Source organism: Rhinopithecus bieti, unplaced genomic scaffold (assembly GCF_001698545.2).
Source record: "Rhinopithecus bieti isolate Rb0 unplaced genomic scaffold, ASM169854v2 scaffold_12049, whole genome shotgun sequence".
NCBI lineage: Eukaryota > Metazoa > Chordata > Mammalia > Primates > Cercopithecidae > Rhinopithecus > Rhinopithecus bieti.
The window spans coordinates 3,349,497-3,364,325 of record NW_016807278.1 but is presented as its reverse complement, the minus strand read 5'-3'; the positions used below and the strand labels follow the sequence as shown (position 1 = coordinate 3,364,325).

The 14,829-nt window shown below is 49.4% G+C and overlaps 1 protein-coding gene across 19 annotated transcripts in view; it reads right to left on the bottom strand.

Annotated features, from left to right (window-relative positions):
• The window catches only part of PLEKHA6 (pleckstrin homology domain containing A6), a 161,028-nt gene that overhangs the window by 53,805 nt on the left and 92,394 nt on the right, over window positions 1-14,829 (bottom strand). For 18 of the 19 annotated variants that reach the window (XM_017881037.1, XM_017881032.1, XM_017881030.1 and 15 more), the window contains 2 exons: window positions 2,173-2,253; window positions 1,056-1,170 (listed from right to left, as the gene is read on the bottom strand). In XM_017881037.1, coding sequence (XP_017736526.1) covers window positions 1,056-1,170; window positions 2,173-2,253 — 196 coding nt within the window. Of the gene's footprint in view, window positions 1-1,055; window positions 1,171-2,172; window positions 2,254-4,448; window positions 4,830-14,829 lie in introns of those variants that run through there. The other variant, XM_017881041.1, reaches the window with a different exon arrangement.

Here is a 14,829-nt window from a genome sequence, read left to right as displayed (position 1 = left end):
CCTAATAAAACAAGACAACTGGCGCTAAAACTCCCTCAAGCCCCTCACCAGTCTCATTACCTTTGCTTCCTCCCTAGAGGCAACCACTGACCCAAAATTAGTCTTCCTGTCCATGATTATGCACTTCTACTACAGATGTTCCTATAAATATGTAGTACTGCTTTTCATGTCTGTACATTTACATAAGTGATATCATATTTCTCATATTCTGCCACTTGCTTTTTACTCAACATTATATTTTCAAGATTTATCCTTGTTAATACATATAGCTCCAGTTCATTTTAATTTTTGGCAAGTGCTCCATTATGTGATGATATACTAACATTTGTTGTCTAGTTCCTTAGAAGAGCAATTTCTACACTATGCTCTTCCTATATCTCCTCTCCCATCCCCACTTTTACCTCTCCAGCCTGCCTTCTGCTCTTCTCACACCACTCAAACTGCCCTTGTCAGGGTCCCCAGTGACCACATTGCTGCTAAACCCAGAGGACACTTTCAGCCTTTGTCTTCCTGGCCCTCTTTGCAACATTCTTCTCTAGATTTCCTTCTCCTGGGGCTCTCTTCCTTCTTTCCCCCTTCTCTGAGCTCTCAATCGCCATGATCTTCATGACTGTCCTTCAAGACCAGTGGTTCTCAATGAGGTTGGGGAGATTTTGTCCCCAAGGGACAAAAAATCCTGACAATGTCTGGAGACATTGTTGATAGTCACCCCTGGAAAAGAGGCGCTACTGGCATTTAGTGGGCAGAGGCCAGGGATGCTGTTCAACATCCTACAATGCACAGGACACTCTCAGAGCACGATGAATCATCCAACCCCAACTGCTAGCAGTGCTGAGGTTGAGAACCCCTGGTCTAGATGTTGGTCTTCTATGAGGTTCTGATCTGAGCCCTCTTCCCTTCCTACTCTCCACTCTCTTTCTGGGTCACCTTGCCTACTCTTGGAGCCTACAGAAATAGCTGGACAGGCTACAGTTTCCTAGGATTCCCAGAGATTCCACTAAACACGCACTGAAGACATTTCCAGCCCAACAGCTTGCCTTGAGGGCTGGACTTACCCGGACGCTGGGCCGCTCTGGAGGGACCTCGGACACCATGTTGTGGTTGGGTATGTCACTGTTGGTGGTAGCCGGGCGTTTCCCACCTGTTTTATTGGACATGTCCAAGGCTGATCTGATTTCAAGTCGACCAGAAAAAAGAGATTGGTGAGAGCCAAGTAACAATGGAAACCACCCATCCCTTTTCCACACCCTGCAACCCACTGTTTCAGCATCAACACAAAATTAGATCTCTTGAGTGCCATTGAGTGGTCACCTCAGCCACTCCTTCAACCCTTCTGAAATTATATGCCAGTGACCTTGGACATTTATTTATTTTTTGAGACAGGGTCATGCTCTGTCACCCAGTCTGTAGCACAGTGGCACAATCAGGACTCACCACAGCCTCGAACTCCTAGGCTCAAGTGATCTTGATCTTCCCATCTCAGCCTCCAGAGGAGATGGGACCACAGACATGGGCCACCATGCCCAGTTAATTTTTTTTTTTTTTTTTTTTTTAGAGAGACAGAATGTCACTATGTTGCCCAGGATGGTCTTAAACTCCTGGACTCAAATGATCCTCCCACCTTAGCTTCCCAAAATGCCGGGATTACAGGCATGAGCCACCTGTTCCTGGCCCTGGACATTTATTTTAAAAGTCTAGACCCTGGGGCTCCAGAAATCCTTTTCCTCTACTTTAAAAGACACAACTGCCTAGTGGCCTATGAGAGTAGATTAACTAATCCTCTTTTCTCTTCTTCTCCTTTCATTCGGTGAGCCAGGATCCACAGGGAGAGGAATTAGCATTTGGCTCTCATGATCATATCAGATTTTCTCAGCTCTTCCCTCAAAGGCCCCTGGGTGCTATGCCAGCCTCACACCTGTCTTCTACTCCATCAGCTCAACCTGCGGGGCACGCCAACCTGGCTTCTGCTAGACCCTAGGAAAAATGGATGAGGGTGTCAAGCCAGATGGGTCTCAGATGCTTCCAGTCCTCAGAACCGAGGTGACTGACTGCAAAGCCCTTCTGTTTTCCTTCCCCCGCCCCGTTGCCTTCTGCTTTCCAGCTGCAAGGAGGCGGTGGGATGGTAGTGGTTAAGGACAGAAAGGCCAAACAGCAAGTAGGGGACACACTTACATTTTCAAGTCAAATGTTTTGTTTTCTTCTGGGACCTGGCCAGTCACTGGATGTAGAAATGTGTTCCGTCTTTCATTGTGGCTGTAGAGGGAAAAACAGAAGAGTCATGGTAAAGATGAAGAAGGCAGAGACAAAAACCAACATGTGGACAGACCCTGGGTGGTGACAGGGACAGGTGACCATGTAAGGAGCTTGTGCCTCTGTCCTCCAGGGGGATCCATGGGAGGCCTGGGCTGACATCTGGATGAGGGTGGGGGCAGGGGGTGGGGAAAGGAAGAAATGAAACCTGCTCACCTCTCACGAGTCAGTGCTAACTACTTACTAAAGTTCTCTGAGGCTGGAAATAAGCCACACTGAACTCTTTCAGTGGTTATCCTAAGTGTGGGGAAGAGGGATTCCAACAGCCAATTCAGCACATCAGGGCCTCATGCGTGGCAGGTTCTCTCCCAGGGACAGTGCCTGCCAGTGAGCCACATTTAAAAAAAAAAAAAAGCTCCCTCATTATTTGCTGAAAAAACTTTCTTATGACCTTGGACTCCTCCTCCTTCTCCTGCTTTATGCTGTGTCTCTTGCTTAAAAGGAAATGAGAGCTCGAAAAACTCCATTCTTGAGCTTGGGCTTGGACCCACCCACACCCTAAGTCCAGGGTCTCCTGTCCAAGGGCTGCTTGATGTCATTGAGACCTCAGGGGCTGTCAGGCATGAAGGTCAGTGGTAGCTCAACAGTCCAATCTCATTAAGGGATGCTGTGGCCAGGAAAGGGGCAGGGTGTTGTGAGGACAGCCTGCCAGGAAGCAGAAGGGAGCAGGAATCAGGGGTTGGGGGGTCAGGGGGTAAGTGCAGCGGCAGATGGGGAGCAGCATCGTGGAGGCTCCTTGGGAAGACCTGCTGTGGCTCCTCTGACTGGCTGAGTGTCAGGAGAGTTCCCAAGGAGGCTCTCAAGGGAGATGGGGAGGAAGGCAGCAGACAGAGCGCAGAGGGGCTGATACAGCAGGTCTAAGCCACAATGGCAACCCCTGAGATGGATCCTGTAAGCTGTGACTACTTGGCAAGAATGTAGCAGTGAAGATTCAAGCATCCAGCCAGTGGAGGGACTAGATGAGTTAAGGGCCTCTTCACCCATCCCTCTTGAGAAATACTGTGAGAACCCAGCGTAGGTGCCAAACTACCGGAAGGAGCAGGCACTAGGACAGAGGCCATGGAGACTGGGCCACTCAAGCACATCCACAGCAAAGGGCCAGCTCTGCTTGACAAGTGGCAGGTCAGCCAGCAGCAGAGGAAGGAGATCTTAGCTTAGTCCCTTCAGTTGCATCAGAGAAGGAAAATAACCTTTTGGGGGCCCCCTTTCAATAGCCCAGGACACATCCCAACCCTTGGGCTGTCTGCTAAAGCTAAAGATAATATCAAAGACTGTGTTTTTCCATTTCCAAAGCTGTCACGCTCCGATGTAATCCAAAGACATGCAGGAGATAAAAGCACAGCAGGCAGTGCCCACAGTCTGTGCGGAAATCTGGGTTTTGCAGCCCAGGTTTGCCAGTCAGGACCCAAAATTGGGCGCGTGTCCACCAGGCCTGGGTTCTGAGTCTAGCACGTTGATAAGCCACTCCCTACTTCCCAAACTTTATTCCCACCTCCCTCCCAGGTCCAACAAGGACATGCTCCTCAATTTAATCACAGGAGATCTTTGCAAGGAAGGGTCACTGTTTCCGGTGACCCTTGTCTGCCCCTGATTCTGTCCCATCTAGTGGTCTAGGGGGCAAGCAGTCTGTGGCAACTACAGTGTCCTTTGAGGTGTCAAGTTGTCTGCTTTTTCCCAGTGGCGCAGGGCACCCGCCCCCTGCCCTGACCCTCCAGTCTCCTTCTGCTCTGCGTGTTCCCGATGGTAACTGCCGGAATCTTCCCTGCAGACACTGGCATACACACACACACACACACACACACACACACACACACACACACACAGAAGCGTACACACACAGTCTGCTGCCAACCATCACAAGACTTCTAGGGAATGGCACATCTCTCCTAGCCCCAGACTTTCCTACCCAGCAACCCCTACAAATGACATCCTCATTCTGTCCCAGCACTACCAATTTCAAAATAGCTTCCCCTTCACAAGCACTGCAATGCAGCAACCATTGACCTAACTATGCTTCCTTCTCCAGGTCATCTCAAGCAGACCTCTTACTCTGAAGCCCCCGGATCCAAGCAGGATGAGCTGCCAACTCAGCTTGCTCTGACTTAACTTGGCTCATGATCCGTGGAAGAAATCCCTACCTGACCCGTCGATCAGCCCGAAACTTCAACATCTTTTTGGCAGGTCCGTCCCCAGGTTGGCAGCCTCAGAGGACCCGCCGGCCACCCTGCTCCTACCATGCCTCTGAGAAGTAAGTCCTCTGGTCCAACTGGTAAGGCTGTGGCAGAGATGCAGAGCGATCGGTGGCAGAGACTCTGGCAGTTCCCCCTCCTCCTGGCTCTGGCTCTGGAGAACCAGGAGGGCACTCTCCTTGGGTGGTGGTAGGGGTCGCCTAGGTGCCCTAGTAGGCCTGTGGCTTCCTTGTATTCGGCCAGAATGCTACTGGTCAGAGGACCGGAGGCAGAATAAACAAGGAGGGGATGATATCCTCCCTATTCAGCTCCCCAAGGAGAAAATGCTGAAATGGAGAGACAGACATACACGGAGCAGGTGTAGCACTCCCAGGTAGTCCGACCTCAGTGAGCTAAGGACGCAGAGTAGCTGGGTGGGTGAAGGAGTCTGGGGCTGCGTTCCCATCTGCACGGCTGAAACTCATGCCAGCCCGACCTGTAGGGAGACAGTCCTCCTGCCTCCCCAATTCCCAACCCACAACACAGGCTCCTAAGCTGAAAATCAACTTGCTTCTCAGAGATCCTTCAGATCCCGTGGGCATAAGGGTTAAATGAAGCTCCAGATTCATCTGCTGTTATTGCTGCCGCTGCTGAGAAGCTGAGATTGATTGAGCAGGTCTCCTTTCCCTTCTGTCAGCCTGCCCATCCTTCTTCTGTGTGGACAGGAGCATAATGAATGAAGGTCCTCTGCTCCTGTCCCTCCGACTTGCTCTCCTCGGACAGCACAGGGTTGCTTTCCCTCCCTGTGTGGCGGTCCTACAGATGAGAAGCAAGTCGACCAGATGGGCGTGGACGTTGTGGAACCAGAGCTGGTGGCTGGGATGGGACTGCTCAGGCAATGTTAAAGGAGAGCTTCCTCCCAAGGCTTGCGAGGAATAGGGCAGCAAATGGGGCTTGAGAGGGGGTCATTGTGTGTTTATGGCTGAAAATCTTCCCAGACACGAGATGATACATTCCAGCTGGTGACTGTCAGATCTGCTCAGAAGCAAGGAGGTTTGTATCGATGCTAACTCCCCTGAATTCTTCAGCTGCTAAAGATGGTCAGCGCTCCCCCTTTCCTAATGTCCTTCATGTCTTAGGATCCTTGGACTGCAAAGGCCTTCCGAAGGACATTGCTGCCATCCCCCTGCTTCTAGGCAAGTCTGTTCTCCAATCAATCCTCATTAAGTTCCTTGGTTTTCTGTAAAGAGTTCTAGCAAAGGAGGCTCCAGACCCACTCTTATCTTATCCTGCCAAGATGTTCTTTTTGATATCACGTTTCAGTTCCTCTGGCTTTCTATATTATTCCATTTCGTCTTCACATGACAGATTCCTTTTTTGACCAACGTGGTTCTTTTTAGCAGCACCAGGCAGCCTGCTGACATCACAGTCTGTTGCTATGGCAATTCTGTGATGTCACAACAGACACTGAAAGGAAGGGGCTAATCTAATTTTTTGGATTGAGCAAGAACTTGATCGGGGAATAATGTCATCAGTGAATGGAAAAGCAAATGGACAACATTATTATTAACCCATAATGAGACATGTTGGTAGGATATAACTGGGGTCAACCGCTGCTGATATTTAAATAGCTTAATCTTAAATCCAGAAGGTCAATACATTCAGCTATTTCATGGGACTTTTGCAAATGATTTATCCTGGTGAGAGGAGGCCTCAGTTTTCAGATCGCTTCCTTTCCCTGTCCCTAATCCAGTTTCTTGGGCCCTCTCCTGATGCCCGGTTGAGGGTCCTGCCCATACAAAACAGGTGCTCGATAAATATTTGTTGAATGAATGAATAATAGAAACTCTCCAGCCCTGACTTAATTTTTAACCACCTGCATTTGGAGTTTGACATTCTATCACCAAGGGCTTCCCTATCTTAGCTCTCTCTTAAAATTAATTACTTCCTCTCCATGACAGAAGCTCTGCTTCTGCCCCTCGCCCCTCACTCAGCTTCCCTGCCTAGCTCCCCTTGAATACATAGCTTGGCTTTGATCCACCTTCAGTAGGAGGGGAAGAAAATTAAGCTCATCTGCACAGAAGGAGGAGGGGGTAGGGGTGCTTTGGGAAAATGAGCTTTCTTCCTCTAGAAGGCAAAAATATCCCCTTTCTCTTCAAGCTGAGCTCAGGGGCCTCCCACAGCCTTTGCTTAAGCTGCAAGTTAAATTACTTCTCCTATGCCCTGTAAAGATAGCACGAGGGAGTAGGAACGAAGGCAGGCTTGGGGCTTCCCCTGCTCATCGAGAGCTCCGAAATCCTCTGAATTAAGTCTGCACACAGAATGTCTAGCAGGGGTTCCTTCCCTTTGCCAGCAAACCGCACGGTATGGCAGATTTTCATTTTAGTTAGACATCAAGAAGAACTTACAAGAGCCAGAGCATTAAAAAGGGAAACAAGGATAGGTCATCCATTTTCTCCTTCCTCTCTCCTTCCTTTTGGGATGTCGAAAGGCTTCCATTTGTCAAGGACAAATGATTATGAATCCATTAATACATATCCAAATGGACCTCTCAAATTCCACCCAAGAGAAGGGAAAATCTCAGGTGGTAAAAGAGATTGTGTGGTGGAGGTAGAAGCAGCCCTAAACTCCAGAACAGCCCAGTAGGTGGTCACTTATCCACTATGAGGGTGGCCCTGATGGCAGTGCCATCAGTGGGAACAAATATGGCAGAACCAAACATTCAGTCCAAGATCCAACCTGAGTTAGCAATGTGACTTTATTTCTTGGGCCCTTAGTTTTCTCGTGTGTAAATGAGGTACCTTCTAACTATATGAAATAATAGTGCTCGCTTCACCAGCACACATGCTAACTCTATGAAATAATAGCTGTAAACTTTCAAAATGTGGACCATTTTATGCAGAAGAGATAATGGCTATGAAAAACAAATTAAGAAATATGCCAGATGCAGGAGCGAAAAAATGAAAAACATAGAGTCCCAGGCTTAAGAAGATTGTGTGTGCGGCATGGGCTGGGAGTGCCAGGGGCAGGCACTCTGGAAGTCCCAAGACCAATAAATTACAAAGAAGAGAAGCAGATCCTCTCCATTTTCCAGGCCTTTGTCTCTGTACCTACTTAAAGCTTTCCTGTAGTTCAAGAGACATCCTCAGCCCCTACAGCACCTCATATAGAGATAACACTGCATTGCTTCATCTCCAAACATCCCCCTGGAGAGTCAGCATCCACATGCAGTATACCTGGCACTACGCTGTCAAGAGCGGCAAAAATTAATCCAAGTTTCATGATCTTTTGCAGGCATGCATGTTCACACATGTGCACACGTGCACACACACACCCAGGCTGGACGCCTGGAACCCCTCTGTGATCAATATTGAACGACTGGAGAGATACTCCACTCCTTCCACCCACTGGGCCTCTCTTGATTATCTGCTGTACACCAAGCTGTTTCATTTCCATAGCTCCTGAGAATCTGCTGACAAAGAATGCCCTGGCCTGGCTTCCCCATCCTGAGGATGCCTTGGCTTCCAGCATTACAGCTCATTAGGTTGAGAGAGGTTTGCGTGTGAGGCAAGTGGAAAGGGGGTCCCATCCCTCCCACTTCCTTCTTTCTCCTAGCTAGCAAATTCCAAGCCGAGACTGTCCACACTCCAGGGAGGATTTCTGCTGCCACAGAGGAGGGGAAGGTGGGGAGAGGGCTGGTTCCTGCTCTGTGCCTCCTCATCTGGATCTCATCATTATTTTCAAGGAGGCTTATCTGCTCCAGCATCCTGTCCCAATTAAAAACCAACTCAGTTTATGTTTCCAGCCATTTTCATGCACCTGATTCCTGAAGCTCCCCCTGCCATTTCCAGGAGAAAATACACTTTCCTAGCCACTTCTCATCTGAGGCTCTCTGTTTTCCTACATATTGCCACATAAAGAAGAGGTCAAAGAGGGTCAGGCCCTGGCAGCCCCTCTAGGTATTTGCAGGTAGGAAGGAGCTCCTCCAAATAACACTGCCTTAGCCAGGCATGTTGGCACATATTTGTAGTCCCAGCTACTCAGAGGCAGAGGCAGAAGGATCACTTGAGCCCGGAAGGTCGAGACTGCAGTGAACTATGATCGCACCACTGCACGCCAGCCTGAGGTGCAAGACTCCCATCTCTAAAAAACAACAGAGCAAGACCCCCGTCTGTAAAAATAACAGAGTAAGACCCCTGTCTCTAAAAACAACAGAGCAAGACCCTGTCTCTAAAAAACAGAGTAAGATCCCCATCTCTAAAATAAAAAAAAGAGCAAGACCCCCATCTCTAAAAAAACAACAGAGCAAGACCCCCGTCTCTAAAACAACAATACCCACCGTCTCTCCTCCATGTGCTCCTTGAAGATCAAAATACCAGTTCTCTGGGTGCTGGGGACCAGCTGCCAGTGGCTGTCACCCAGCCTTGTACTCGCTTTCGTCTTTCTTCTTTGCCCTTGCTCATCCCCCACTTTGATGCCACAGTTATTTCCAAAGTGTCAAGAAGATGGTACCTCTCTGCCCCAAGCCAGTTTATTGGAATGTCCTAAGCTACTCGGCTGCATGTCTAGGAGACAAGACCCATGCTGCTCCCTTTCCTGCTTAACTCTGCCCATCCTCACCGCACCCCCAGCTCCATCCCAAACCTGTTATGGGCAGTTATGGAAGGCTGGGCATGTTCTGTGTGACCCCAGCTCCCACCACAGACAGAAGATAGAAGAGATGGCTCCATGGACAAGGGAGAGAAATCACAAATCAGGGGGCTAGGTCCAGGTTTCTTCCCTTCCAGCCCAGGTGCTGTCCTTCCCCTGTTCTCTCGCTGTAGTGTCTCCCAGCCCCCGCTCTGGGCCTGGGTGGTCCCTTATTCCTATGAGAGGAGATAGGAAGGCCTAAGATGGCAGGCTGAGGGCAGGAGGGCAAGGTGTACTTCAGTCAGGGTAATGAGTTCAAGCTCGTGTGTGTGCACGCACATGTGTGTGCATGAGAGAAAACATGGAGATTATACAGGGGAACTTCATTCTGACCTCCCACCCTAGCTTGGTTCGTCTTTAAACTTGTTGTTTCACTTTATGGAATTCCATTTGTCTTCTGAAAAATGAAGACAACCAAAGTAGACAGCATAACCATGCCAGTGATTCAAATACTGAAGCTCTTCCATGTTGGTGGGTGAAAAGCTGCTCCCCCAAGTCCCTCGAGTGTCCCTGCCCCACCTCTGGGCCAGGGCCTGAGACCTCCTCACATCTCCATGACCCAGAGACAAAAGAGTTAATGCCTGGCACCACAGGGCCCTCCAAGACTCCAGTCCAACGTCCTTTCTGGTTGATGAATTATTGAATATCATTCCCGGGTACAGCCAGACCTTAACTGTCTCAACACTGAAGTGTCTTCCAATTGCAGGGAACTGTGATTCTACCACCAGAAGCTGCCATGGGCAGACTGGGAGACACTTTCTCCTTCACCCTGACCCAACTTGGAGAACTGGGGCAATCTAGCTCCCTGGAGCGCCTCCTTGTGCTGTGTGCTCTTGTTTTGTTCCCTTCTAAAGAGAGGGGGAATTCAAAGGAGAAGCAGCTGCCTACAGCTCTGGGTTTTCCTCCTCTCAGCCTTTCCTCAGTAGCTAAGCCAGACAGAGGCAGAGATAAAAGGCCCCAGCCCCCTTGCCTCCAAGTTGCCTTCTCCTGACAGCCAGCAATGTGGAACGGATCCCAAGGGGTAACAGGGCAGGGCAATAATTAATTATGCCCCATCCCCCTTCCAGCTCTGAGTTGAATCTCAAACCCCTGCCCTTCAGAGGCTGAGGCAGCCCAGCTGTCCACCACCAGGTCTACAGAAGGTCACTAAAACCATGTCTCTGCATCCCTAACTCAGCAGATCTGCATCTGGTGTCCTACGGAGAGCAGCAATCCCACCCTGCCCCACCCCAAGAAAGGAATTTTACAAAGTGGATGTTTAGAGAGTTATGAAGCTGGCTGATCTCTCTCCTTCCCCATCATCAAAAGCTACCAGTGCCTTCTTGGTTCCCAATCCAGCAATTTGAGAATCAAGCTGTCTGGTATCTTAGTTTTCTCATTTTAACAGTAAAACAAAGGTATTGAGTGATGCCTTCTTCAGTAGACAACACAAATCTCCCACTGGACCAGACAGCAGAGGAAGAAAGGTTATGATGCTCTGAAGGCATATGGAACAAAGAGAAAAATAAAACTCATGCAGTCTCTGGTCCTTACACTGGGAGGGAGGCAAGGAAGGCCCATTTCAGAATCAGGGAAGCGGAGGTGCACTGTCCCAGCTATAGCGACAGGAGAGGTCAAAGTTTGCGTTTTCTTGGGCTTCCCTCTTTCTGTCCCTGTGATGCACCCAATCTGAGCTCCTCATCTCTAGGAAAGCAGGAGAGAGCTTCATGGTTCAGGGGGAGATGCCGGCTTTTCAAGGTCTGCTCCAAGAACACAGTAATGAGGCCACAAACCTTTTCACTGATAACATCTGTGGGCTACAGGTCTGGGGACTGTGTGTGATGTGGGCTGGGGGCTACCCATAATCATTAGTCTGACAACAGCTGCCTGGATGTGAGGCTTGGAAGGGCAGCCACACACACACTGTCCACAGCCTGGCCTTTATTGCTGTGCCCCTGCCCAGTACCTCACACACAGGGGAACTAAATAACTGTTTGAGTTTGATGCAGCAGCTGTAGGGCAGGCCAGCAGGCTCACCACTGCCTGGAGGAGGGGGCACGTGCTGTTCCGGTTGGGATGCTGAATAGCGGCTGAAGGAGACAGGAGCTCAGCCTCAAATCCCTCTCGCAGGGATCAGTATGCATGGTGCATTTGCTTCATGCCCCCCCTCCTGTCCCTCCCCTCCCTACTGGCCAGCCAGACTCTGATAAGAGTCTCCAAAGCAGAAACTTTGCCTTGGGAAGAGGAAAGCAGTAAACCAGCTATAGTTGGAGAGCAGGAGCCTCCCAGCTGGAGGGTAGCATGACAAGGGTTGAGGGCCAACAGCAGGCTCTAAGTTAGTGCTGCTCCTCACCTGCCCAAGGAGACCCATTCTGCCTGTGGCCCGCAAGGAGGGCTCAGCTGATCTTCTCTCTCAGACTGGGAGTAATAGGGTAAGCTAGAGGCAGGTGGATTGTGGGAAATTTTGAACACCTCCTTTTGCCAGGTGCAAGGAGTCTGGAACTTCCCCTGTACTTGGGGAGCTTGCCAAGGGCTCTGAAGGCAGAGCGATATCCCTGCACTGCTGCCTGCTGGTGGAGGATCCAAAGGGAGCCTAGGAACAAGGGCCACCATGAAACCAACCGGAAAACTACTGTGCCTAGGAGAGCACTTGCTGCAGACTGAGACAATCCTTTGTGAGCTCCCCTGACATCCCGGAGAGGAAGAGGGAGATCTGGAAAGGGATTTGGAGAGTTGTGAAAAAAGCTGGCACATGATGGCAAGGAATGGACAGTGTGTGGATTGTCCTTAAGGAAAAGGATAAGGCCAGTGGTCTCAGAGTCAGGAGTCTTGGTAACTGACCAGTACCGAGTCACTGTCCCTTTCTGGGTCTCAGTTCCCCCACCTGCAACATGTAACGATACTGGGGTTGCTGGGAAGACTAAATAAGATCACATATTTAAAACCTCTAGAAGAACGCCTGGTGCATCCAGTTGTTTAGTAATGGCTAATGTTATAATCATTAATAAAATAAGGGAATAAAATAAATAGCACTATCCTAAATTTGCGCCAAGTTGATAGCCACTAGTCATATGTGGCAGTTCAAATTTTGAATAATTAAAATTAAATAAAATTAAAATTTCAGTTCCTCAGTTACACTAGCCACATTTCACTGTGTCTAAAGAGCCACAGTAGCTAGTGGTTACCATATGGGACAGAATAGTCATAGGACATTCCATCATTGTAGAACATTCTATTGGACAGCACCAGGCTAGATGTTCTCTAAGCCACCTTCCAGTTTTGAATTCTATGAAATGCAATTCTAAGCCGGTGTATCCTTCCACCAGCTGATGTGAGCTCAGTGTCTTCAGTAAATACAAGTTCCCTCATAGTCCTAAGCTAAGCTAAAAAGAAAGGAAAACCTGCTGTCAACAACAAAAGTTAAAATAAAAAATGATATATTCCAAAGTTCACTCCAAATTAATCTGGACAATCCATTGTTTTCGTTTTTTGTGCTTTTTGTTGTTTTTGTTGTTGTTTTGGTTTTTTGTTTGTTTTGTTTTGTTTTTTTGAGACAGGTTCTTGTTCTGTATCCCAGGCTGGAGTTCAGTGGTGCGATCTTAGCTCACTGCAGCCTCTGCTCCCTGAACTCAAGCGATTCTCCCACCTCAGCCTCCCCAGTAGCTGGAATGTCAGGCATGGGCCACCACGCTTGGCTAATTTGTTGTATTTTTAGCAGACACACGGTCTCGCCATGTTGGCCAGGCTCATTATTTTTAAATCACATGCATTAAGACTCTTCTGCATGGTTTGAAAGTATCATTACTAACAGCGCTGGCCTGGTGGGAAACACTGGAAAAGGTCATCCAGCAGCTTAAGAAGAACGGGAGAGAAGAGTTGGAGAAGGAAGAAGAGTTTGGGAGGGGGCTAGAGACACAGAGGACCTGTTCCTCCCTCCTGCTTTCCTTTTCCTTCCTGGATTGGCCAACCTCTAGTTGACGCTTATGGGAGGAGGAGGAAAGGGAGGTCTTCTGTGGGGCCATTTGGTCCAGAGCAGGAGGAGCTGGCATGGAGGAGGACAGGGTAGAGGAAGTACCTCCAAGGACAGCAGGCTTAGGATTCTTCATTCCCTGCACCTCCTCTTCCCCACCCTGCACTCATCCAGACCTGAATCCTATGGAAATCACAGGAAAACAACCTGTTCCTAAGCAAACATCGCAAGAAGCAGGTGCCAGAGAGCATCCACTGATAACCAGGGCTTACAGAAGGGAGGGAAGATAATCGCAGAGGAAAGAAAGAGGTGCTCCTAGGCCTAGACCTAGCCTAGAGACCATGCTGGCTATGGCCCGGATAAGGAAAAGAGAGGGCCTGAGAAGAAGGCAGGGCAGTCAGACAAGGGACACTGCTGTTCCTGCCCTGTCCTGCCACGCAGCAGCCGTGAAGAAAGACTGGGCATGGAGGTTGTAACAAGGAGGAACAGAGTGCCCTGGGAGAGGAACAGAGAGGAGGAAAGAGCAAAGGATGCAGCACGGGTGCCAGCCAGGACAGAAGCCGGCCTCTGTAAGTGACACCTGAGTAACAGGTGAGCCTGCCTACACCGGTTGGAGTATATGAGCAGCTATTCTGCAGCTGCAACTTCTGGATGGCCTGGGAATAGGACCAGCTGCACAATTTGCAGCTGCACAATTTGCAGGGCTCCTTGTGCAAAACTTAAGGATTTCAAGACAGCAACAGCAGAGCATTAAACCAAGCATGTGGAGCAACTGCACAGGTTGCATCCCCTGTGATGTCCCCCTGCCTGGGAATAACAATCCCAGTACACTTCTCCTGGGAGTGTAGTGATGGAGGTTGGCTAGTCACATTTGTGGCTGACTCTCAAATATGAGGCAGAACACAAGTATCCCCGTTCCTCTCCTATACTCTACTTCCCCTTCTTTCTTGGCCTCAAATGCCCAGAAACTTGGCTGATTCTGCTCTCGCCTTGCTGCGTCTAGTGACTGGCACCATCCCTCTATTGTGCCGGTTTCTGTTTGCCCATGGGCAGTCCAGCCAGAGGAAGCACCACAGCTGAAAGCCACCAGGGGGTTGGGTTTACCTTATCGCTCAAATCTGCCTTCAAAACTGGCAGAGGGAGCACCCTGTTCCTACCCAACAGGCTCTCCAGGGCCCCGAATTCCTCCCTAGGTTCAACCTAGCATCACTATGTCATCGAATCTCTTTCCTCCCAAGAAAGAGGCAAGGGAACAAAAGGGCTCCTAGTTGGGGCAGGAGGAGGGTAAAGTCAGCACTTCCTTTTGGTGACAGTCTCCCTCCTTTTTTTTTTTTTTTAAATCACGTGGGCATTCATGAGTACACACACAGAGAGATAGCATCAGCTGAGAAAAGCCAGTGCGCCCACCTCCTCCTCCAAGCCAAGGAATTCTTGTCCACACCCCCTGCACAAAACTATCATTAGAAGGTGCCAGGGTCAAAGAGCACAAATGTTTTGGAGGTTGAAGGGATGAGGGACCTGAAGGGGAAGTTGAGGGAATGGGGGCAATAGAAATCTAAATGCAAAAGGTTGATTCTCTTTCTTCCTGGATTTCAGTTTTGCTCTCAACTGACAACCTTGTCTTCTTAATGAGTGAAGAGTTCTCCCCGCAACTCTCTGCACCCACCCCCGCCGGGTTCTGTCTTACCCTACATCTCACCACACCTGACTCTG